This window comes from Somniosus microcephalus, chromosome 9 (assembly GCF_052327205.1).
Source record: "Somniosus microcephalus isolate GS21.2 chromosome 9, FLI_Smic_1.0, whole genome shotgun sequence".
Taxonomy (NCBI): domain Eukaryota; kingdom Metazoa; phylum Chordata; class Chondrichthyes; order Squaliformes; family Somniosidae; genus Somniosus; species Somniosus microcephalus.
The window spans coordinates 238,282,947-238,308,710 of record NC_140995.1 but is presented as its reverse complement, the minus strand read 5'-3'; the positions used below and the strand labels follow the sequence as shown (position 1 = coordinate 238,308,710).

The window sequence follows — 25,764 nt, the reverse complement described above, 5'->3', positions numbered from 1 at the left end:
TAGCCCATAGTTCCCTGACATCTCTGGGAGGTTATTTGTGTCCTCCTTTGTGAAGACAGAACCAAAGTATGTATTTAATTGGCCTGCCATTTCTTTGTTCCCCATTATAAATTCCCCTGATTCTAACTGCAAGGGACCTATGCTTGACTTTACCAATCTTTTTCTCTTCACATATCTATAGAAGCTTTTACAGTCAGGTTTTATGTTCCCTGCAAGCTTACTCTCATACTCTATTTTACCCCTCTTAATTAATCCCTTTGTCCTCCTTTGCTGAATCCTAAACTGCTCCCAATCCTCAGGAGTATTGCTTTTTCTGGCCAATTTATATGTCCTCTCCTTGGATCTTATGCTATCCCTAATTTCCCTGGTTAGCCACGGTTGAGTCACCTTTTTTCTTTTATTTTTATGCCAAACAGGGGTGAACAAATTCTGTAGTTCATCCATGCGATCTTTAAATGTTTGCCATTCTCTATTTACCGTCAACACTTTAAGTAACATTCCCCAAACCATCCTAGCCAACTCACGCCTCATACCATCGTAGTTTCCTTTATTTAAATTCAGCACCCAAGTCTCTGAATCAACTACTTCACTCTCCATCTTAATGAAGAATTCTATTATATTATGATCGCTCCTCCACAAGGGGCGTTGCACAACAAGATTGCTAATTAATCCTTTCTCATTACATAATACCCAGTCTAAGATGGCCTGATCTCTAGTTGCTTCCTCGACATATTGGTCCAGGAAACCATCCCATATACACTCTAGGAATTCCTCTTCCACAGTATTGTTACTAATTTGGTTACACCAATCTATATGTAGATTAAAGTCACCCATGATAACTGCTGTGCCCTTATTGCACGCATCTCTAATTTCCTGTTTAATTAATTTCCTGTTTAATGTCATCCCCAACCTCAGCATTACTGTTTGGGGGTCTGTATATAACTCCCACTAACGTTTTCTGCCCCTTGGTATTTCTCAGCTCTACCCATACAGATTCCACATCATCAGAGCTAATATCCTTCCTTACAATTGTGTTAATCTCCTCTTTAACCAGCAATGCTACCCCACCGCCTTTTCCTTTTTGCCTGTCCTTCCTGAATATTGAATACCCCTGGATGTTGAATTCCCAGCCTTGGTCACCCTGGAGCCATGTCTCTGCAATCCCAATTATATCATATCCGTTTACATCTATTTGCACAGCTAATTCATCCTTGCATTAAGACACAAAGCCTTCAGGCCTGTTTTTTTAGCACTCTTAGACCTTTTAGAATTATTGTTTACTGCGGCCATGTTTGATTTACACCCTTGATTTCTCTGACTTCCACTTTTGCTTTTCTCCTTCCTGTCTTTTGCTTCTATCCTTGCTTCCCTTTCCTCTGTCTCCCTGCACAGGTTCCGAACCCCTGCCATTTTAGTTTAAACCCTCCCCAACAGCACTGGCAAACACTCCCCTTAGGACATCGGTCCTGGTCCTGCCCAGGTGCAAACCGTCCAGTTTGTACTGGTCCCACCTCCCCTAGAACCGGTTCCAATGTCCCAGGAATTTGAATCCCTCCTCCTTGCACCATTCTTCTAGCCACGTATTCATCTGAAATATCCTTCTATTTCCACTCTGACTAGCACGTGGCACTGGTAGCAATCCTGAGATTACTACCTTTGAGGTCCTATTTTTTAATTTACCTCCTAACTCCCTGTATTCAGCTTTTAGGACCTCATCCCATTTTTTAACTGTATCGTTGGTACCTATATGCACCCGGACAACTGGCTGTTCACCCTCCCCCTCCAGAATGCCCTGCAGATGCTCCGCAACATCCTTGACCCTTGCACCAGGGAGGCAACATACCATCCTGGAATCTCGTTTGCTGCTGCAGAAACGCCTATTCATTCCCCTTACAGTAGAATCTCCTATCACTATAGCTCTCCCTCTCTTTTTCCTCCTGTCCTGTGCAGAAGGACCAATCATGGTGCCAGGAAGTTGGCTGCTGCTGCCTTCCCCCAATAAGCCATCCCCCTCAACAATATCCAAAGTGTTTGAAAGGGGGATGGCCACAGAGGACGCCTGCACTACCTGCCTGCGCCTACTACTCTGCCTGGCGGCCATCCATTCCCTTCCTGCCTGTGCAGCCTTTACCTGCGATGTGACCAACTGATTAAACGTGATATCCACGACGTCCTCAGCATCGCAAATGCTCCAGTATGCATCCATTCGCAGTTCCAGCGCCGCAATGCGGTCTGCCAGTAGCTGCAGCTGGATACACTTCCCGCACATATGGTCATCAGGGACACAGGAAGTGTCCCTGATTTCCCACACAGTGCAGGAGGAGCATGCCACGGTGCCGAGCTTTGCTGCCATGACTTACCCTTTAATTAATTTAAATTAAACCAATACCACCAATTATACTACAATTAAATGATATACTCAAGGGCACTTGTTTCCTAGCACTCCCCGCTACACAACAGAGACCTTAGAAACTATAACCACAAAATTAAGACCTTCTAAACTTTATAAACTATGAACCTTAACTGTCAAACTATAGAGTAGTATAAATTCTCACCTGGCCGTACTCACCCAATCAGCTGCTTCCTCCTGCCCGCGTCACGTTTTGAATTGTGACGTGGCTCTGGAACGCTGCTGCCGGTCTGTGAGATTGGTAAGGCTGTGAAAAAAAGCCTGCGAAAGTGAGTTTAAATACTCACTGAAACTCCGCTCTCACCGCTCCCGACAATGGCCTGTGAAAAAAAGCCCGCAAAAGTGAGTTTAATTCCTCACTGAAACTCCGCTCCCGACAATGGCCTGTGAAAAAAAGCCCGTGAAAGTGAGTTTAAATACTCACTGAAACTCCGCTCTCAACGCTTCCGACAATGGCCTGTTAAAAAAAGCCCGCGAAAGTGAGTTTAAATACTCACTGAAACTCCGCTCTCACCATTCCCGACAATGGCCTCTGTAAAAACGCCCACGAAAGTGAGTTTAAATGTTCACTGAAACTCTGCTCTCACTGCTCCCGACAATTCACTATGTATGTGTATTAAAAGAATAGGTTACTTTTATTTGTATTCTAGGGAGTAGAATCGGAAATATTGGTTGCATTCTTTAAAAAATGACAGATGAGTCTATTTTTACACTTTCATTTATCTTGCATACCTTTTCTGTCAACCGAGAAACATAACCGGAAACATAAAAATTCACATTAATAAATCGCGATTTCCTAAGAACGCTGCACTGATCCTTTTGACCCGACCTTCGGCCTCCAACTGAACTTACCGCCGGAAAGAGCACGTTGCACGAGAGGTTCTGCGCTGCGCTCATTTAAATTAGCAGACAGCACCAAAATACCGGTGCTGCCTGCGTTCTTTTTGCGGGCAGCCGTTAACCTTGGCCCGCAGTAACACTGCCTGTTTTCGGGCTTAATTGAATTTCTAGGCCCATCTGTCTCAGCTTCAGTAAGACTTAGATGAAATTTGCAGGTCCGACAGCAGGGGACCATAGATTTGAGGCTGCCTCGCTATTGAAGCTTAAACATCATAGGCAGATATATATGAAATATAATCTCCATCAAGAACAAACATAAGGGCACATTCTCCTTTAATATACTGTGCTCCAAAATGATCAGGAGCTAACCTACTCTTTTCTCACACTGTGATTCCCCATGGTATCCAAACGCAACTTTCTTCCTCTTAGTCTAGTGTTTTCCTTAGAAACTGAGCACGGCACTAAGCTGGCCCTCCTGTTACGGCAGCTTGTTCCCGCGAAGTTGCTGCTGCTAGCTGGATGTCTGTAGTCACGTGGTGGTGCTCTGAGGTGGAAGGCCAGATGACTGAAATATGCTGTTGTTCTGACAAATGGCAGCCTGACAAAAGTCACCTCCAGCTGTCGCCATTCCAATGATCAGTGTGATGGCTGAAAGTCCAGAGAGACACCAGCCAGAATCCCGGGGCGAATTTTATAACCCCAATAAACGGGTGGTTTGGGGTCGGGTGGGAGGTTAAAGAGTTAAAAAACTGAATCCCGACCCCAACCCACCCAATTCCAGTTTTAACAGAGGCAGGATGAGGGGCGGGCAGCCAACCCGTTTGCAGAAGGCGGGTTGGCACTTTAAATATTTATAATGAGGCTCTGTGATTTCAAATTCAACTGCAGGCGGCCAGGTTTCCCAGGCCTTTGCACTTACCTGCTCGATCCAGCATTCCAGCCTCACCAAACCCCGCAATCAGACACCCACCCTGACCCTTCTGACCTCCCCCCGACCTCCCCTCTGGCCTTCAATCCTCGGCCCCCATTGGGAAGGTGGATCATCGTCACCAGCTCACCATTCATCCAGCTTCCTTGTGTTCTGTGAATCAGCCAGTGCCACATCCTCTCTAACACTATCTAATTTCCCTGGGTGAAAGTATATGAGCTGGTGCATGGGTTTGAGAAAGCAGGGGGTGAGATGAAGAAGATTGTGACAGAGGAACGTGAGGCACAATCTAGGTCGAAGGATTCATGAGTGAGTGTGACTTTAACATCCTCTCCCTCATCATCATTCTTATCGTTATCATCATCCTTCCTTCCTGATGCTCCTCCTTATCATCGTCTTCTGTCTCCCACGGCTGTGATGGATCTGCAGGAAAGGAGGTTATAGGTTACGGATGGGTGAGCACAAGTCCCTTAAGGAAACAGAGAAGGGAAGTTTCTCATTGTGTCTGTTTCACAGAGATACTGTGTAAGTGTGGACCCACTAACCTGCCTGCACTATCATATTGACCTCACCATTTCCCACAACTAGATCAGAGTGTCTTGAACCTATCTATGAAGTGATTCCCACATGAACCAAGATCTCTGGCTGCTTGCCCTGCTATTTCAGAACCTTTTGCATTTGTTCTATGATGTTCCAAAGCCTGGCACCTGGGAAGCAACATAGCATTTGGGACTCTAGATCACGTCTACAAAAGAAACTATCTACAGCCCTGATGATAGAATCCACAATCACCATTCACCTATTCTTACTACCTGTACTGTTATCCCCATGGATAACTGCTTACTTCCCAACGCCTTATAGTTACCCTCCTTTGTGTCACCCATTTTCTCCAGGTCTCATCACACGTTAGACAAATCCAACTCAACAGGTGATCCCCGTCTAGCCTAACCTGTTGCTTCCTGACCTGTCTGCCGATGTTCACTTAGTGCCCCTTACCAGCTTCTTTATACTAGCAACCTGCTCCTGAAAACTTTCTCTTTCCCGCACATTGCAGTGTCCAGTTGACTGTCAAGCTGTGCAGCTTTCTTCTCGAGGAGTGAAACCTTTGTACTTACTGAATCCTCTGAGAGATGGTTCCCCCCAAGTTTGTTCTCTCCAAGCATTCCTCCAAGGCTTGAAGGTGAGTTCTATTCCTCCATACTGGAGGGACTGATTGGTCTGCAGACATCTCTTTCAGGGGGAACAGATGAGGATGATTCTGATACTGCCATTTGCTCCAGGTAGCACTGCATCATGTTAAAGCTTTTTCAGAGCTTGGTGCAAAGGATGGCATTAAACTCCACCGTGATTGATCTCTGCCATCCTCCTCACATCCTGCAAGATGCTCCTTAACATCTGTATGTACGTGTGATGCTTGTTCAGCATCTTTTTTAGAACAGGACCCCTGAGAATTGAGACTACAGGATCTTGAGCCAGGGACTGACATCTGCAGATACTGTCACTCCAGACTCCTCGAGCACCCTCGTGCCTTGTGACAAATCCTCATTGGATCTATCTACAGCCTTCTGAGTAAATCACTCTGGGCTAGTGAGTGAGAAAGAGAGGGCAAATGATGGCATGGGTGAGGATGTGGTAGGGGTGGCAGAGCTTTGCCCACTTTGCCTTTCTCCTCCTCAGCAGTATCTGTATTTCATCTACAGGAAAAGAAACTGAAAAGAATTAAAAATATTAGATGGTTAAATTGAGGTGTTCTGTGCTAACCCCGCGCACCCCAACCACATCCCCCCACCACTCCCCCGCCCCCCCCCACTGCCCCGACTTCTTTTCCATTTCACCTATCTATTCTAAAAGTCAATATATAGTTCCCAACATTGGTCACTCTGCAACCACGTCTCAGTAATGGCTATTACATAGAAACATAGAAGATAGGAGCAGGAGTAGGCCATTCGGCCCTTCGAGCCTGCTCCGCCATTCAACGAGATCATGGCTGATCATCCAAACCCTAGCACCTGGTCCCTACACCGACAGCCATCCCACCCAAGCCCTATCCCCGTAACCCCACGTATTTAATCCCCCCTAACACTAAGGGTCAATTTTTATCATGGCCAATCAACCTAACCCGCACATCTTTGGACTGTGGGAGGAAACCGGAGCACCCGGAGGAAACCCACGCAAACACGGGGAGAATGTGCAAACTCCACACAGACAGTCACCCGAGGCCGGATTTGAACCCGGGTCCCTAGCGCTGTGAGGCAACAGTGCTAACCACTATGCCACCGTGCCCCTATTAGACCAAACCCATTTATTTCTATCTGTGCTATTCATCTATTTTGTTGCAAATGCTTCACACATTCAGATAGAGTGCCTTTAGCTTTAAATTTTTTCTATTTTTCCCTGATGTCACCTTCGTCACTAATGCCCTATGCCTTTTGTGTTTTATTTTAATTCATTCACGATATGTGGGCATCGCTGGCAAGGCCAGCATTTATTGCCCATCCCTAGTTGCCCTTGAGAAGGTGGTGGTGAGCCACCTTCTTGAACCGCTGCAGTCCGCGTGGTGATGGTACTCCCACAGTGCTTTTAGGGAGGGAGTTCCAGGATTTTGATGAGCAACGATGAAGGAATGGTGATATACTTCTAAGTCAGGATGGTGTGTGACTTGGAGGGGAACTTGGAGGTGGTGGTGTTCCCATGCGCCTGCTGCCTTTGTCCTTCTAGGTGGAAGAGGTCGCGGGATTGGGAGGTGTTGCTGAAGAAGCCTTGGCGAGTTGCTGCAGTGCATCTTGTAGATGGTACACACTGCAGCCATGGTATGCCGGTGGTGGAGGGAGTGAATATTTAAGGTGGTCGATGGGGTGCCAATCAAGCGGGCTGCTTTGTCCTGGATGGTGTCGAGATTCTTGAGTGTTGTTGGAGCGGCACTCATCCAGGCATGTGGAGAGTATTCCAGCACGCTTCTTACTTGTGCCTTATAGATGGTGGAAAGGCTTTGGGAAGTCAGGAGGTGAGACACACGCTGCAGACTACCCAGCCTCTGACCTGCTCTTGTTGCCACAGTATTTATGTGGCTGGTCCAGTTAAGTTTCTGGTCAATGGTGACCCTCCAGGATGTTGATGGTGGGGGATTCGGCAATGGTAATGCCATTGACGCTTGTTGGAGATAGTCATTGCCTGGCAGTTGTGTGACATGAATGTTACCTGCCACTTATCAGCCCAAGCCTGAATGTCGTCTGTATTGATTTCTTTGTGGGTTCAATGACGAGACATTTATGAAAGAGAATGTCTTTTAATCTAAAGTCTGTTCAACTCTTTATACAGCATTTACAGGAGACATCATGCTAGTGATGCATCTAGAACGAAACTGAAACTAAACTAAACTGCCTTGCTTGTCTCTGTCACATGCCCTCTGCTGGTCAGGCACAAGCAATCAATACATGCAAACATGCTGTTAAGGCATCATAATCGAACAGGCAAATACCATCTCTATTTGCTGATATCATTACATCTCCTTTTCTTAAAACAAAAGTATTTTACTTTTAACTAACAACATGTTTTCTTTGTATTAATCTGCATTTTAACTGTAACACTTAATGAACTTACATTATCATTATCATGATCAAAGTTTTTTAACCTTGCTTTGTGTGTTCACATGAAATATGCCAATACACTAGAACTTGAAGAAAGAATAAGATAACATTACTTCCTTCTATAACAATAGTCCTTAAATTTGCTCAATGAGTCTCTCAGGAGGCTTCACGTGTCTTGAGCATTTTCTGATTGATTGTCCTTGAATCTGAGTTGTTGCCTCAGATGATGGTTTCTCAGCTGTGTGATCAGGTTGTTCAACAGTATCAGTCTCTTGACCTGCTGTGGCTGGTCCCATGAGAAGATCTCGACGATTTCTTCTCAGAACAGCACCATCATCTGTCTGAATGGTGTATGATCTTGGTTGAACTTCACTCAGGACAGTTCCCTTCTGAGTCCATGTGTTTGTTTTGTCTTTGAACCTTACTTGGTCACCAGTGTGGAGTTCAGGTAGGTTTTGTGTTCCTCTGTCATAGTAGTACTTTTGCTTTTCTTTCTGTTGTTCTTTGAACTTCCTCACTTTCTCCCCCTCTTTTGTTTTCAGGAGGTTCTCCGGGATGGGTAGGTTTGACCTTAGCATACGTCCCATAAGGAGTTGGGCTGGTGACATACCACACTCGAGCGGCGTTGTGCGGTATACAAGCATGCGCTGGTAGAAGTCAGTTCCACTGTCTTTTGCCTTGTACATCAGTCTTTTCACTGTGTTTGCGGGCTCTCCTGGGTCAACAGCTCTGGACAACGTGTCTGCTGTATACATCAGCTTACCCGGTGTGTACGCAACATTCAGTTCATCATAGACTGTCTCTCCTTCGCTTTCCACAACGAGGACTCTCTTTACCAGGTTCAGTCTCTCACAGGCTTTTAAACCTAGTATGGCTTGCACATCCTTTGGCACCACGATTAATGCTAGCGTGTGCTCTCTGTCCTTGTGTGTCACGTTGACAATGCATCTTCCTTTCACTGGTATATCAGTACCTGAGTATCCTGTCACTTTCACTTTGATTCCATGTATCTTTGGTCTGGGTCTAATTTTCTTAAAATCAGTCTCTGATATCACATTAACTTGTGCTCCAGTATCCAATTTAAATGGAATGTGTATGTCATTCACTTTTAGTGTCAACATCCAGTCTCTTTCTTCTTTTTTGTTTTCAGACACAACATCTACATAGAACTCCTCTATGTCGCTTTCATCTACTGCATGGACCTTGCTTTGTTGCATTTGGTTCTTACAGCAACGGGCATAATGGTTGTTCTTGTTGCAACTATTGCATGTTTTACCATATGCGGGACACTTTTTTGGTGGATGCTGTGTACCGCATCGACTACATGTCTTTCGATAATCTCTTTCATTTTTGTTCGCTGGCCACGCCTCTTTTTTCACATTGGCGCTCTTTTTGTTAAACGGTTTGTGTCCGTTCATTCTCACTGCATCCATGTTGCAGCTACTGTCACTGAACAGCTCCTTTGCCTGCAACTTCACAGTCTCTGTAGCCCTACACAGTGCTATGGCTTTTCCCAGGTCTAGATCTTGCTCTCTTAGCAGTCTTTCCCTTCGACCATTATTCGGAATACCACACACCAGTCTGTCTTTTATCAGCGAGCCTGTCAGTCCCCCAAATTCACATGTTTTGCTTCGGTTTCTCAGTTCAGTCACATACTGATCAATAGTCTCACCCGTTTTCTGTACACATGTGAAAAATCTGTGCCTCTCAAATGTCACGTTACGTTTAGGTATGCAGTAGGCCTCAAACTGTTCCATTATTTTATCTAGCTTCATTTTGTCTCCATCAGCAGCGAATGTGAAGTGATTATACACCTCCAGCGCTTCATCACCCACGACATGTAAGAACACTGACGATTTCTTTTTATTACTTTTCTCGTCAGCTCCGATTGCCGCTTAATACAACCCCACATGTTGTTTGAACCTGCTCCAATTTTCAGCCACATTACCTGTCAACTGAAGCGTCGCCGGTGGGTGTAACCCTTCCATTTTTTCACTTCGTTAGCTATTCTCCAATGGTAAGCAACGATGTTCTCTTTTGGCTTGCTAATTTGTGGAGAGCTGATTTAACTTCAGATTTTTTCTCTTCATCTCTTTCAATCACTTCTGACACCATGTATTGATTTCTTTGTGGGTTCAATGACGAGACATTTATGAAAGAGAATGTCTTTTAATCTAAAGTCTGTTCAACTCTTTATACAGCATTTACAGGAGACATCATGCTAGTGATGCATCTAGAACAAAACTGAAACTAAACTAAACTGCCTTGCTTGTCTCTGTCACATGCCCTCTGCTGGTCAGGCACAAGCAATCAATACATGCAAACATGCTGGTAAGGCATCATAATCGAACAGGCAAATACCATCTCTATTTGCTGATATCATTACATCGTCCAGGTCTTGTTGCGTGCGGGCATAGACTGCTTCATTATCTGAGGAGTTGAGAAAGGCACTGAACACTGTGCAGTCATCAGTGAACATCCCCATTTCAGACCTTATGTTGGAGGGAAGGTCATTGATGAAGCAGCTGAAGATGGTTGGGCCTAGGACACTGCCCTGAGGAACTCCTGTAGCGATGTCCTGGGGCTGAGATGATTGACCTCCAACCGCCACAACCATTTTCCTTTGTGCTAGGTATGACTCCAGCCAGTGGAGAGTTCCCCCCCCCCCCCGATTCCCATTGACTTCAGTTTCACTAGGGCTCCTTGATGCCACACTCGGTCAAATGCTGCCTTGATGTCAAGGGCAGTCACTCTCACCTCACCTCTGAAATTCAGCTTCTTTCTCCATGTTTGGACCAAGGCTGTAATGAGGTCTGGAGCTGAGTGGTCCTGACGGAACCCAAACTGGGCATCAGTGAGCAGGCTATTTGTGAGTGAGTGCCACTTGATAGCACCGTCGACGACACCTTCCATCACTTTGCTGATGATTGAGAGTAGACTGATGGGGCGGTGATTGGCCGGTTTGGATTTGTCCTGCTTTTTGTGGACAGGACATACCTGGGCAGTTTTCCACATTGTCGGATAGATGCCAGTGTTGTAGCATGTACTGGAACAGCTTGGCTAGAGGCGTGGCTAGTTCTGGAGCACAAGTCTTCAGCACGAGAGCCGGGATGTTGTCGGGTCCCATAGCCTTTGCTGTATCTAGTGCACTCAACCATTTCTTGATATCATGTGGAATGAATCGAATTGGTGAAGACTGGCTTCTGTGATGGTGGGAACCTCAGGAAGAGACTGAGGTGGATCATCCACTCGGCCCTTCTGGCTGAAGATGTTTGCAAACGCTTCAGCCTTGTCTTTTGCACTCACGTGCTAAGCTCCACCATCATTGAGGATGGGGATATTCATGGAGCCTCCTCCTCCCCTAAGTTGTTTAATGGCCCATTCACGACTAGATTTGGCAGGACTGCAGAGCTTTGATCTGATCCATTGATTGTGGGATTTCTTAGCTCTGTCCATAACATACTGCTTCTGCTGTTTAACATGCATGTAGCCCTTTGTTGTAGCTTCCCCAGGTTGGCACCTCATTTTTAGGTTCACCTGGTGCTACTCCTGCACTCCTTCTTGAACCAGGGTTGGCCCCCTGGCTTGATGGTAATTGTGGAGTGAGGGATATTCTGGGCCATGAGGTTACAGATTGTGGTGGAATACAATTCTGCTGCTGCTGATGGCCCACAGCATCTCAGGGATGCCCAGTTTTTGAGCTGCTAGATCTGTTCTGAATCTATCCCATTTAGCATGGTAGTAGTGCCACACAACACGATGGAGGGTGTTCTCAGTGTGAAGACGGGACTTTGTCTCCATAATAACTGTGCGGTGGTCCCTGCTACCAATGCTGTCATGGACAGATGCATTTGCGACAGGTACATTGGTGAGAACGAGGTCAAGTAGGTTTTTCCCTCGTGTTAGTTCTCTCGCCACCTGTTGCAGGCCCAGACTGGCAGCTATATCCTTCAGGAATTCTGGAGTCACATGTAGGCTAGACCAGGTAAGGACGGCAGTGAACTAGATGGGTTTTAATGACAATCCGAAAGTTTCATAATTCACAGATTTATTTAATTGAATTTAAATTCCCCAGCTGCCGTGGTGGGATTTTAACTCACGTCTCGCAGATCGTTAGTCCAGGCCTCTGGATTACTAGTCCGGTAACATTACCACTATGCTACCATTCCCTATATATATAAAAATTGGCCATGTGGTTGATAGTGAGGAAGAAAACTGTAGACTGCGGGAAGATATCAATGGACTGATCAGGTGGACAGAACAGTGACAATGGAATTCAACCCGGAGAAGTGCGAGGTATTGCAAGGGAATACACAATAAACGGTAGGATACTGAGAAGTGTAGAGGAACAGAGGGACCTTGGAGTGCATGTCTACAGATTGGATAGGCTGGAATTGTTTTCTTTGGAACAAAGTGGGCTGAGGGAAGAGTTAATTGAGGTGTATAAAAGTAGGAGGGGCCTAGATAGAGTGGATATGAAGAACCCATTTCCCCTAGCAGAGAGGTCAATAACCAGGGGGCATAGATTTAAAGTAATTTGTAGAAGGATTAGAGGGAAGTTAAGGGGAATGTTTTTCACCCAGGAGGTGGTGGGGGTCTGGAACTCACTGCTTGAATGAGGCAGAAACCATCCTTGAATTTAAAGTGCCATGGCCTTCAGGGCTACGGACCAAGAGCTGGAAAGTGGGATTAGGCTGGACAGCTCTTTCACGGCTGGAACAGACACGATGGGCTGAATGGCCTCTTTCTGTTCCGTAAACTTCTATGATGATCTTTGTTAAGTTCTCTGTCCCTTCCTGATCCACTGTTTATTTTTTACCGAAATCACTACTCTGCTTTACAGCCTTGACATTTCTCTTACTGCTTTTGAATTGACCTTTTTCTGAATCCTCCCACACCCCAGTTGTTACGTCCGTGTATAATAAGAAACGGACTGCGGAGAACGGTACAACAGGTGTTTACTCAAAGTGGCTCAAACTGCAACTGATCTGTACAGATTACTACTCAGTGTTATATACAGGTGTGGTCACTGCCGGTACTGCAGTATACAGGAGCTGTAAAAAGTAGTTCTCTCCCTTAAAGGTACATACATTACAATTCCTCCCCTTTTAGATTAACAGTACCATAACACTCGTTTAACAATTAAATATCAAACTAATTACAATTAACAGTTTTAACATGCAACATTAGCTGAAAATAGTCTATTTATATATTCAGTCTTTGGGGAGGCTTCCTGATCCTTTCTGGATAGCGCCTTTCCCGAGTGTCTTGCTCTTGGTGCGGAGGCGATTCTGGCCCCCTGTCGTCGGTTGGTTCATCAGCTTCCGATGCTACTGTTTCTGGGGTAGATGCGACCTGCACGTCGGGTTCATCACCAGGTACGTATGGGCGAGGCATGGGGTTGACTTGTTCCTGTGACTCTAGGATCTGGTCAGCATGGCATTTCACGATGCTCTCCCCAACGTCCACTGTGTACATTAGTGGGCCCTGCTGTGTGCATGTCGTTCCTGGCTGCCATTTTCCTGTTCGGTAGTCGCGGGCCAAGACTGGTTGCCCTACATTGAAGCTCCTTGTTGGCTTCTCATGGATGTGCTGGAATTGCTTACTCTCAACATCTCTTCGTACGTTTGGTCTGAGCAAATCCAGGCGAGATCTTAACCTTCGGTTAAAGAACATCATGGCTGGGGCCTGGTTGGTGACTGTATGTGTCGCATTTCGGTAGGCGAACAGGAAATTGTCCACCTTGTGCTGCAGTGGAATGTTGTCATTGTACATAGCCTTTATTGCCTTCTTAAAGGTTTGTACGAACCTCTCAGCCAATCCATTTGTGGCTGGATGATACGGGGCGGATGTGTAATGCCTTACCCCATTCTTTTTCAAGAACCTCCGGAATTCTTCGGACACAAACTGTGGTCCGTTGTCGGAGCAAATCCTGGCAAAAATGGTCCGTAGGACTGCAATAGTTTTCTCCGTGGTGGTGGAGGACATTTTGATGACCTCAGGCCATTTCGAGTGCGCATCCACGGCTATTAAAAACATTGAGTCCATGAATGGACCAGCAAAATCAATATGCAACCATTGCCATGGAGATGAGGGCCACTCCTATGGGTGTAGAGGGGCCTGTGGTGGTGCATTTTGGACTTTTTGGCATCCTGAGCAGCTCTTGGTCAGGTCCTCGATTTGTTTATCGATTCCCGGCCATCACACATAAGCCCTGGCTAGGCTTTTCATTTTTACCCCTCCCAGATGACCCTCATGAAGCTCATTGAGCACTCTATCCCTTAACTTGGGTGGAATTACCACTTGGGATCCACACATTAAGGTCCCCAGGCACACTGACAGCTGTTCTCTCCTTGTCGAGAATGCTGGCAACAGTGAGTCGCCATGTGCTGGCCATCCCTTCACCGTCAAATCATATACCCGAGACAGTGTTGGGTCATTTCGGGTTTCCTTTTCGATACAAGCGTTAGTTACCGGTAGGTATTCAACTATAGTCGAATGGAATATTTCGACAGGATCCACTGCTGGTGCTTCCTCTGCAGTAGGCAGTGGCAGGCGTGATGGCCCATCAGCATTTCCATGCTGTTTTGTGCCCTTATATTCAATCTCATAGTGGTGGGCCCCTAGAAAAAGTGACCATCTTTGTAGTCGTTGCGCAGTCATCACCGGAACGCCCTTCTTCGGATTAAAAATGGAGACAAGAGGCTGGTGCTCAGTCAGCAAGGTGAATTTCTGCCCGTGCAGATAGTGATTGAACTTTTTCACTCCTCACACTAGGCTGAGTGCCTCCCTGTCAATCTGGGCGTAGTTACGCTCGGCTGAGGTTAGTGATCGTGACGCAAAGGCTATTGGCCTCTCTGAGCGGTCCGAGAATTTGTGCGACAGCACCGCTCCAATGCCATAGGGTGATGCATCACATGCCAACCGAATTGGTAATGCTGGGCTGTAATGGGCCAATACCTCTTTCGACGTGATTAGTGTTTTGCTCTTCTGGAAAGCTCGTCTACATTCGTCATTCCACTTCCATGGCACCCCAGTTTGCAGTAGGGTGTTCAGTGGGTGTAGTATTGTAGACAAATTTGGCAAGAACTTATGGTAGTAGTTTACCAGCCCGAGGAACGACCTCAGTTTTGACACATTTTCCGGTGCTGGAGCCTTGACTACTGCCTCAATCTTCTCTGGGGACTTATGTAACCCCTCTTTATCGATAACGTGGCCACAATACGAGATCTGTTTTCTAAAAAACTCGCATTTGGGGCGGTTAGCTCGAAGCCCATATTCCTGCAATCTAGTGAGCACCTGCTCCAGGTTGGCAAGGTGATCACTGTCATTTTCGCCCGTGACCAGGATGTCGTCCAAATAACACTGGGTCCCTGGGATCCCTTGCAGGACTTGTTCCATTGCCCTCTGCCAATTAGCCGGAGCTGATGCTACCCCGAATACCAGCCGGTTGTATTGGTAGAGACCTTTATGGGTGTTGATTGTGAGGTATTTTTTTGATGCTTCTTCTACCTCCATTTGCAGATACGCCTGGGCCAGATCAATCTTAGTGAAGCGTTTCCCTCCAGATAGCGAGGCGAAAATATCTTCAATCCGCGGAAGTGGATATTGTACGATGTGAAGGACCGGGTTCACTGTTACCTTAAAGTCCCCACAGATGCGAACCTTCCTTGGTTCCCCAGGCGTGCTGCTCAATGACTTTTTCATCACAGGGACGATGGGTGTAGCCCACTCGCTCCAGTCTACCTTGGACAGTACACCTGAACGTTCCAGACTCTCCAGCTCTGATTCGACGGCTGGGCGTATCGCATAAGGTACCGGTCTGGCCTTAAAAAATTTTGGGCTTGCATTTTCTTCAATTTTAATCGTCGCTGTCATGCCTTTTAGTGTTCCGAGTCCTTGCTGGAACACTTCTTTCACGTCAGTTAGGATCTTTGACAGTCGCCCAGGTGTGACGTCGTCATCCTTTTTGTCAGCCACAGTCAGTGCCTGTATGGAATGCCAATCCAGTTGTATTTTCCGGATCCATTCACGTCCCAGTGATGGTGGTCCTCCATCTTGCAATACATACAGGTCTAGTTTTGGTGTTTCCTTACCGTTATATATAACGGTCACCCTTATTTTTCCTTTGGGTAGACTTTTTGCCCCGTGTACTGTAATGTATGTACCTTTAAGGGAGAGAACTACTTTTTACAGCTCCTGTATACTGTAGTACCAGCAGTGACCACACCTGTATATAAACCTGATTAGTGATCTGTACAATTAGTTCTAGAGTAACCCTCATTCAGTAAACACCTGTTGTACCGTTTCTCCTGCAGTCTGTGTCTTATTATACACAGACACAACATTGGCGACGAGCAGATTCGAACCTACCTGCAACTCTGCATCACCTCCCAGGGATTCGCTCCTGGAGAACAGTGGAAGGAGGTCAAGTCCAGAAGCACGGGCGTCGACCACGGGCAACCGCCCAGTCATCCAGCGGAGATTTGAGCATCGCAGGGAAGGCTGTCGAGAGCCAGGCTTGGCTTTCCAGTCACGGTGGTCCAGCGAAACAGGCTGGCAACAGGTACTGCGCAGGCCCTTCCCGGACAGCGGCGGCCAGAGCCGACCGAGCGGCACAGAAAAAGGCCGAGCAGCGTCGACGGGGGAGAGAGAGAGGGCCGAGCGCACAGGGCGCAGCCGGTGTTCAGGACCGAGCGGCGTCAACAGGGAGAGAGACGAGAGAGAGCAGAGCGCAGCCGGTGTTCACGGGCCGAGCAGCGTCAACGGGGGAGAGAGACGAGAGAGAGCAGAGCGCAGCCGGTGTTCAAGGGCCGAGCAGCGTCAACGGGGGAGAGAGACGAGAGAGAGCAGAGCGCAGCCGGTGTTCAAGGGCCGAGCAGCATCAACGAGGGAGAGAGGCGCGCAGGAAAACGCGAGGTGCTGCCATTGCCACGAGGACCGCAGAGAGCGGCATTGGCAGCAGCGCACGAAACCCACAGGGCATCGCCATTTGCCACGAGGACCGCCGAGAGCGGCGTTGGCAGCAGCGCGGGAGACGCCATTTTAAGCCGCAGCGGGGAAGAAAGGAAAGTGCGGGAGACGCCATTTTAAGCCGCAGCGGGGAAGAAAGGAAAGCGCAGGTGACGCCATTTTAAGCCAGTCTAACCACACCCAAAAATGCCGAAGAGTGGCAGTATCACAGCGTTCGACAATGAAGTCGAAGATTGGACGACATATGTCGAACGCATAGAAGTATACTGCAAGGTGAATGAAGTGCCAGATGACAAGAAAGCGCTGGTATTGTTGAATTCAATGGGTGCAAAAACGTATGGCTTACTACGAAACATAGTAACCCCAGAGAAGCCAGTAGAAAAGGATTTTGAAAACATAGTGTCAATCCTACAGGACCATTTAAACCCCACACCGCTGCTGATAGCAGAAAGATTTAAGTTTCACAAAAGGAACCAGCATAAAGATGAAAGTAATGCTGAGTATTCAACGGAACTGCGCAAGCTATCGAAACACTGCCAGTTTGGAACAGGACTAGCAGATACTTTAAGGGACAAGTTTGTGTGTGGGCTTCAAAGTGAAGGAACCCAGAAACGGCTTCTATCACAAAAGGATCTTACGCTGGACAAGGCTTTCAGCATTGCAGTATCACACGAAGCAGCAGCACGGGGCGCTGCAGAGATACAACGGAGACCGCAAGAATATGGCACAAATGAAATGTCATACGGAACAGTGAAGTGCTATCGCTGCGGCAGAACAACACACGACCAGAATGATTGCTGGTTCAAGGACAAAGTGTGCAGACAGTGTGGAAAAGTAGGACACATAGCAAGAGTCTGCAGGTCGGGAAAGAAAACCAGCAGCAAGAAATCTCCACAGGAGAAGTACAAGAAGGTACATAAGGTGACGGAGAGTAGTTCAGACGAACAGAAGAGTGATACAGACTCCGGAAGCAAGGAGCTGGGTTATCTGAAACTACATAATGTGATCAAAATGGAGGATCACCAAACTATCTGGGTCACGCTCAAGATAGCAGGTGTCCAAGTGAAAATGGAATTGGACACAGGATCAGCCCTAACAGTCATAAACTGAAGGGACTACAAGCGGCTATTCTCACATATACCCTTGAGAGATACAAAGATTGTCTTGAAGATGTACACGGGGCAAAAAGTCTACCCCAAAGGAAAAATAAGGGTGAACGTTTATATAACGGCAAGGAAACACCAAAAATGGACCTATATGTATTGCCAGATGGGGGACCACCACTACTAGGACGTGAATGGATCCGGAAGATACAGCTAGATTGGCATTCCATACAAGCACTGACTGTAGATGCCAAAAAGGATGACGACGTCACACCTGGACGACTGTCAAAAATGCTAACTGACGCACAAGAAGTGTTCCAGGAGGGACTCGGAACACTAAAAGGCATAACAGCGACGATCAAAATAGAGGAAAATGCAAGCCCAACGTTTTTTAAGGCCAGACCGGTACCTTATGCGATCCGCCCAGCCGTCGAAGCAGAGCTGGAAGGTTTGGAACGTTCAGGAGAACTGTCCAAAGTGGACTGGAGTGAGTGGGCTACACCCATCGTTCCTGTAATGAAGAGGTCGTTGAGTAATACGCCTGGGGAACCAAAGAAGGTTCGCATCTGTGGGGACTTTAAGGTGACAGTGAACCCAGTCCTTCACACTGTACAATATCCGCTTCTGCGGATTGAAGATATTTTCGCCTCGCTATCTGGAGGGAAACGCTTCACTAAGATTGATCTGGCCCAGGCGTACCTGCAAATTGCGGTAGAAGAAGCCTCAAAACAGTACCTCGCGATCAACACTCAAAAGGTCTCTACCAATACAACCGGCTGGTGTTCGGGGTAGCATCAGCTCCGGCTATTTGGCAAAGGGCAATGGAACAAGTCCTGCAAGGGATTCCAGGGACCCAGTGTTATTTGGACATCCTGGTCACGGGCGAAAATGACAGTGATCACCTTGCCAACCTGGAGCAGGTGCTCACTAGATTGAAGGAATATGGGCTCCGAGCTAATCGCCACAAATGCGAGTTTTTCCAGGAGCAGATCTCGTATTGTGGCCACGTTATTGATAAAGAGGGGTTACATAAGTCCCCTGAAAAGATTGAGACAGTAGTCAAGGCTCCAGCACCGGAAAATGTGTCACAACTGAGGTCGTTCTTCAGGCTGGTGAGCTACTACCATAAGTTCTTGCCGAATTTGTCTACCATACTACACCCACTGAACACCCTGCTGCAAACGGGGGTACCATGGAAGTGGAGTGATGAATGTAAACGAGCTTTCCAGAAGAGCAAAGCATTGATCACATCAAAAGAGGTGTTGGCTCATTTCAACCCAGCACTACCAATTCGGTTGGCGTGTGATGCATCACCCTATGGCATTGGAGCGGTGCTGTCGCACAAATTCCCGGACGGCTCGGAGAGGCCAGTAGCCTTTGCGTCTCGGTCACTAACCTCAGCCGAGCGTAACTATGCCCAGATTGACAGGGAAGCCCTCAGCCTCGTGTGGGGAGTGAAATAGTTCAATCACTATCTGCACAGGCAGAAGTTCACCTTGCTGACTGACCACCAACCACTTGTCTCCATCTTTAATCCAAAGAAGGGCGTTCCGGTGATGACTGCGCAACGGCTACAAAGATGGCCCCTTTTTCTAGGGGCGCACCAATATGAAATTGAGTATAAGGGCACGAAACAGCATGGAAACGCTGATGGGCTATCACGCCTGCCATTGCCTACTGCGGAGGAAGCACCAGCAGTGGATCCTGTCGAAATATTTCATTCGACTATGATTAAATGCTTGCCAGTAACTAACGCTGGTATAGAGAAGGAGACCCAAAATGACCCAACACTGTCTCGGGTATATGATTTGACGGTGAGGGGATGGCCAGCACATGGTGACTCACTGTTGCCAGCATTCTCATCCAGAAGAGAACAGCTATCAGTATGCCAGGGGACCTGGATGTGTTGATCCCGAGTGGTATTTCCACCCAAGTTAAGGGAGAGCGTGCTCAATGAGCTTCACGAAGGTCATCTGGGAGGGGTGAAAATGAAAAGCCTTGCTAGGGCTTATGTGTGGTGGCCGGGGATCGATCAGCAAATCGAGGACCTGACAAAGAGCTGCTCAGGATGCCAGAAGGTCCAAAATGCACCACCACATGCCCCTCTACACCCATGGGAGTGGCCCTCATCTCCATGGCAATGGGTGCATATTGATTTTGCTGGTCCATTCATGGACTCAATGTTTTTAATAGCCGTGGATGCGCACTCAAAATGGCCTGAGGTGATCAAAATGTCCTCCACCACCACGGAGAAAACTATTGCAGTCCTACGGACCATTTTTGCCAGGAACGGCTTGCCAGAGCAGATTTGCTCTGATAACGGACCACAGTTTGTGTCCGAAGAGTTTCGAAGATTTATGAAAAGGAATGGGGTAAGGCATTATACATCCGCCCCGTATCATCCAGCCACAAATGGATTGAGTGAGAGGTTCGGACAAACCTTTAAAAAAGCAGTAAAGGCCATGTGCGATGACGACATTCCACTGCAGCATAAGGTGGACAATTTCCTGTTAGCCTACAGAAATGCGACACATGCAGTCACCAACCAGGCCCCGGCCATGATGTTCTTTAACCGAAGGTTGAGATCTCGTCTGGATTTGCTCAGACCAAATGTACGAAGAGATGTTGAGAGTAAGCAATTCCAGCACATCAATGAGAAGCCGACAAGGAGCTTCAATGTAGGGCAACCGGTCTTGGCCCGCGACTACCGAACAGAGAAATGGCAACCAGGAACGATATGCACACGGCAGGGGCCATTAATGTACGCAGTGGATGTTGGGGAGAACATTGTGAGACGCCATGCTGACCAGATCCTAGAGTCACAGGAACGAGTCAACCCCATGTCTCGGCCATACGTACTTGGTGAGGAACCCGACGTACAGGTCGCATCTACCTCAGAAACAATAGCATTGGAAGCTGATGAATCAACTGACGACAGGGTGTTAGAATCGCCTCCGCACCAAGAGCGAGACACTCGGGAAAGGCGTTATCCAGAAAGAATCAGGAAGCCTCCCCAAAGACTGAATTTATAAATAGACTATTTTCAGCTAATGTTGCATGTTAAAAGTGTTAATTGTAATTAGTTTGATATTTAATTGTTAAATGAGTGTTATGGTACTGTTAATCTAAAAGGAGAGGAATTGGAATGTATGTACCTTTAAGGGGGAGAACTACTTTTTACAGCTCCTGTATACTGTAGTACCGGCAGTGACCAGACCTGTGTATAAACCCTGAGTAGTGATCTGTACACTTAGTTCTAGAGTAACCCTCATTCAGTAAACACCTGTTGTACCGTTTCTCCTGCAGTCTGTGTCTTATTATACACAGACACAACAACTAGTCCTGCCATTGTCCCTTTAAGCAGCAATTATTTTATATAAATGTTTGCTGCACCAGGTCTTCTCTTACTCCCACCCACCACACCTCCCCTCCCACACAACGGGTCTGCCTTCTAATGCTAGCTTTTTTTATCTCAACTCCAGTCTTCCCACATGTTTTTCAGCCCATTCCGCAGTGTAACTCTGGCACGATGGGCTGGATTTGCACAGCCTGGTCACCTCTGGTAATTCAAATAAGCTCACCCTGTGCGGCCAGCAGCTCATCAAACTGGCAGGTGGAAGTCCTGTCCTGCTGCACTTCTGATGGAGCCATTGTGCCAGCAGAATTTTGAGGTTCTAATGTTTTGAAGAATGAGAATAGACAAGTCATAATTGATTTGCATTTAATTAACAGGTGGATGAAGATGAACCCCTTTTCCTAAGCCTGATCAGTGACCTGTTCCCAGGTATACAGTTGGACAGTAGCACCTACACGGAACTGCAGGCAGCTGTATCTAATCAGGTGGAAATGGAAGGATTAGTCAACCACCCGCCCTGGAATCTCAAACTGGTTCAGGTAAAGACAGTGAGATATTTAACTCTACATGTACTGGTTCAGGTAAAGACAGTGAGATATTTAACTCTACATGTACTGGTTCAGGTAAAGACAGTGAGATATTTAACTCGACATGTACTGGTTCAGGTAAAGACAGTGAGATATTTAACTCTACATGTACTGGTTCAGGTAAAGACAATGAGATATTTAACTCGACATGTACTGGTTCAGGTAAAGACAATGAGATATTTAACTCGACATGTACTGGTTCAGGTAAAGACAGTGAGATATTTAACTCTACGGGGGAGAAATTCGGTTGTTAGCGCCACCGATTAACGCCTAAAGAGGCCGAGAAGTGGGGCGCTAGCCAATTTCCGGGCGGGCGCAAGGCGCCTAGCGCCTCGCCCCATATTGACCATGCATTTTGCGCCGGCGCTAAATCTTAGCGCGCGCTCGCGGGCGCAGGCTGATCATGACGTCATTCCGTGGTGCAATGCCTTTTTAGCGCCCCGGACCAGAAATTGGGTGGCGCCCGCCTCTGTTGCGCCTGGCGCTAATAGTGACAGCTCACTGGAACGTTCCCCAGGCACTCTCGGAGTAGGGGGGTGCTGTTTAAAGGGGACACCAGTGGTCTGAAAACGTCAGCTCTTTTGTGAACGCAACTTGTTGGCTGGTTTGATACAGTTGAGCAGCTGAAGTGCTAGAGCCTTATTGCCATTCAACCAGCGGTGCCAGAGGACCTTTAGCCCTGTCAACATTACCTAGCTGCTGGTAAGAGCTTACAACCTTTACCTTCATCACTCTTAATATGGTGGCTGCTCTGCAAGGGAACAACCTGCTGCTAGAACATCTTGAGAGGGCACAGAGACGGAGGGAGAGAGGGCCAGGAGTGGCCAGACGGAGGAGGGCCAACAGACGTCGCCACACCAGACCTTATGCAGCGAGGGTTTTCAGACAGCAGTCCTCCTACCACAACATGTCGGAGGAGCAGTGTGTCAGAAGGCTGCGATTCCATAAGGAGGTGGTGACTGAGCTGTGCCAGCTGCTTCAGGATGATCTTCTGCCGCGCATACGGTGCAGGACATCACTGTCGGTGCCTGTAAAGGTTACTGTTGCCCTCAATTTCTTTGCCAGCGGCTCCTTTCAGGCCGCGACTGGGGACATAGCTAACATTTCCCAGTTTGCGGTGCATTGCTGCATCCGGCAAGTTACAGATGCCCTATATAACAGGCGGCGGCAATTTATTTCTTTCCCGTTCACACCGGAGAAGCAGCAGGAGTGTGCAGAAGGCTTCACGGCAATAGCTGGCTTTCCCATGGTGCAGGGCGCCATTGACTGTACGCACGTGGCTTTGCGGGCGCCTGTGAACAATCCCGAGGATTACCGCAACCGCAAGGGGTTCCACTCCCTTAATGTACAGCTGGTGTGTGACCACCGGCTGCTGATCCTCGCGGTCAACGCACAATTCCCGGGCAGCAGCCACGACGCTTTCATCCTGCGTCAGACCACAGTGGCAGACCTTTTCGAGGCCCCGGCTCACCCACGAGGCTGGCTTCTCGGAGACAAGGGCTGTCCTCTGTGCCCATGGCTTATGACCCCGCTACGTTCACCCAGCACCCAGGCAGAGGAGAACTACAACTCCAGCCATCAGGCGACGCGGAACACTGTGGAGCACACAATCAGCGTGCTGAAGCAGCGGTTCCGATGTCTCGACCATTCGGGGGGCGCCCTGCAGTACTCGCCGGAGCGAGTCGCCCACATCGTCGTTGTCTGCTGCATGCTCCACAACCTCGCCATCCAACGCACCCAGCCAATGCCAGCCGAGCTTGAAGGCCCAGCAGATGAGGAGGAGGAGGAGGATGCGGAGGCGGTGGTGGAGGAGGAGGAGGAGGAGGAGGAAGACGGGAGGGTTCCCGAAAGTGGAAGGGCCGTTCGTCAGAGGCTCATAACGACTCGTTTCTAGGCCCCACTGACGGATTACTTGGTGTGTTTGGGAGAGGACCGTCCGGTTCACCCAAAGCCTATGAAGGATAGATTAAGTGTAAATAGTTTAGATATACAGTGTAAATAAAAATTTGTCTTTATTTTCAAAAAAGTGGAGCCTTCCAACTTCATAAAGCAATTGCAACAGAAAGCAAAACTAACGAGATAACACTTCAGTTACGGCTTAACACATAACTAAGGATTTAACACAAAAGTAACGGCAAAACACATAACTAAGGATTTAACACATGAGCAAGGAAATACAACTTTAATGTCTGCCAAACCCGCGACATTAACCAACACATCCCCATCATTCACAAGAGCAGTAGAGGGCCTTGAAATGTTCAACCTCGCCGTCAAAGAGGCTCCCTCTACTTTTGACCCCTTGATGGACTTCGACTTCTCATTCTGGAACGCCCCCTTCCCTCCCTGCAGCTCCTCCGTAATTGGACCCCAGTGGCTGCATCAAGGCTGGGGGAGGCCTGCTGCGTGGACGAAAGCGCAGAAGCCCCTGAGGGACGGGCTGGACAACCTCTGGGCTTGGAAGGCCCAGGGGCTGACTGCTCCAACTGCTCATGGGCGGATGCAGTCTGTCCTGCAGGTGGTGGCAGCTGCAGTGGTGATGTGCCAGTGGTGGCATCAGGAATGCTGACATCCTGAGAGCGGACACCTGCTCCGTGGCCGTGCGACACACTGGCACTCTGACGGGGCAGCAGCACAGCATGCGCCCCAATCGGCTGGCCCACAGATTGATGCCCTGCTGTGGTGCTGGAAGGACCCCGGGTAACCCTACCTGATCCTTCAACGGTGGCAGCAGTCAGTGCTCGCGTGGCCTCAGTCTGTGCCTGCACGAGGCCAGTGAGTGACTGCATGGCAGGTGCCAGTGCTTCAGTGAAGCCCTGGACAGTCCTTTCCAGTGCTTCGGAGAAGCCCTGGACAGTCCTTTCCAGTGCTTCGGAGAAGCCCTGGACACTCATTTCCTGTGCAGCGGAGAAGGCCTGCGCACTCCTTTCCTGTGCAGCGGAGAAGGCCTGCGCACTCCTTTCCTGTACAGCGGAGAAGGCCTGCGCACTCCTTTCCTGTGCTGCACCGAAGTCCTGGAGACTCCCTCCCATTGTGTCAATGGCTTCAGGCAGCCTTCCCACTGCAGCGATCAGCTCATTGTGCCTGAGTCGAGCCTGGGCGCTCATTTCAGCTAGGGCCCGAACCTCCTCTGCGCTCTGTGCAGCAGTCATGGTGGCCTGACTCGGCCTCCGGGGAGACGGCCCCCGAACTTCCCTTCCCCCCCTGCGTTGGTGCAGCCCGCTGGTTCCTGGAACTGGCTCCTCATCAGAGGCACCCCACCCCGCTCCCCTCCAGGGAAGATCTATCCCCACTCTGAAGCTGCCGTGCCTCCCGAGGCTGGCACGGAAGGCCCGGCTTCCTCCAGCTGGTCGCCTCCGGACTCAGTGGGACTGGCATCTTGAGGGCCCTGCTCCCGATCTGGTGATGCTGCATCTGAAAGCAGGAAGGTTGAAGAGTGGCTTTAGCGAGAGGAGAGGTTGGCAGCAAGGGATGCAAGAATGATGCAATGCTATGACATGGGTCCACTGTGAAAAAGCATGCCGGTGGAAGGACACAGATCAAAAAGGTCATAACCTTACCATCGCCGTGCACAATGGGGTCGGCTGCTCCAGTGGTGACAGGACCAGTCAGGCGGCCGCCAACAATCTGGTGCCCTCGCTCCTCCAGGTCCGTCAGGTTCTGGAGGTTTGGAGGTCCTCCCCCGGTCTGGACCTGTTGTCGCCGGTTCCTTGCCAGCTTGTACTTCAAGAGAAAGGACAGGAAATGATGAGACATCATGGCGTCATCTGTCATGTCATGCCCCCCTTGGTGGATTAGCCCTGGCATCATGGCGTCATCTGTCTGTGCAAGTGCATTCCCAGAAAGGGCCATGGGTGCGTGCTCGCAGATGGCCACTGGGGCATGGCGCACCCGTTGGCCACAAAGTCAGGTGCAGATGAAGGCATGAATAGGACTGGCAAAAAAACACTCACCCTGACGACCCGAGTGAGGTCGTTGAATTTC

The 25,764-nt window shown here is 48.4% G+C and overlaps 1 protein-coding gene across 1 annotated transcript in view; it reads left to right on the top strand.

Annotated features, from left to right (window-relative positions):
- Window positions 1–25,764, top strand: part of LOC147113152 (dynein axonemal heavy chain 8-like) — a 1,456,516-nt gene that overhangs the window by 548,195 nt on the left and 882,557 nt on the right. Inside the window, exon 21 of the mRNA XM_085998053.1 lies at window positions 21,574–21,735. Coding sequence (XP_085854179.1) covers window positions 21,574–21,735 — 162 coding nt within the window. The remainder of the gene's footprint in view (window positions 1–21,573; window positions 21,736–25,764) is intronic.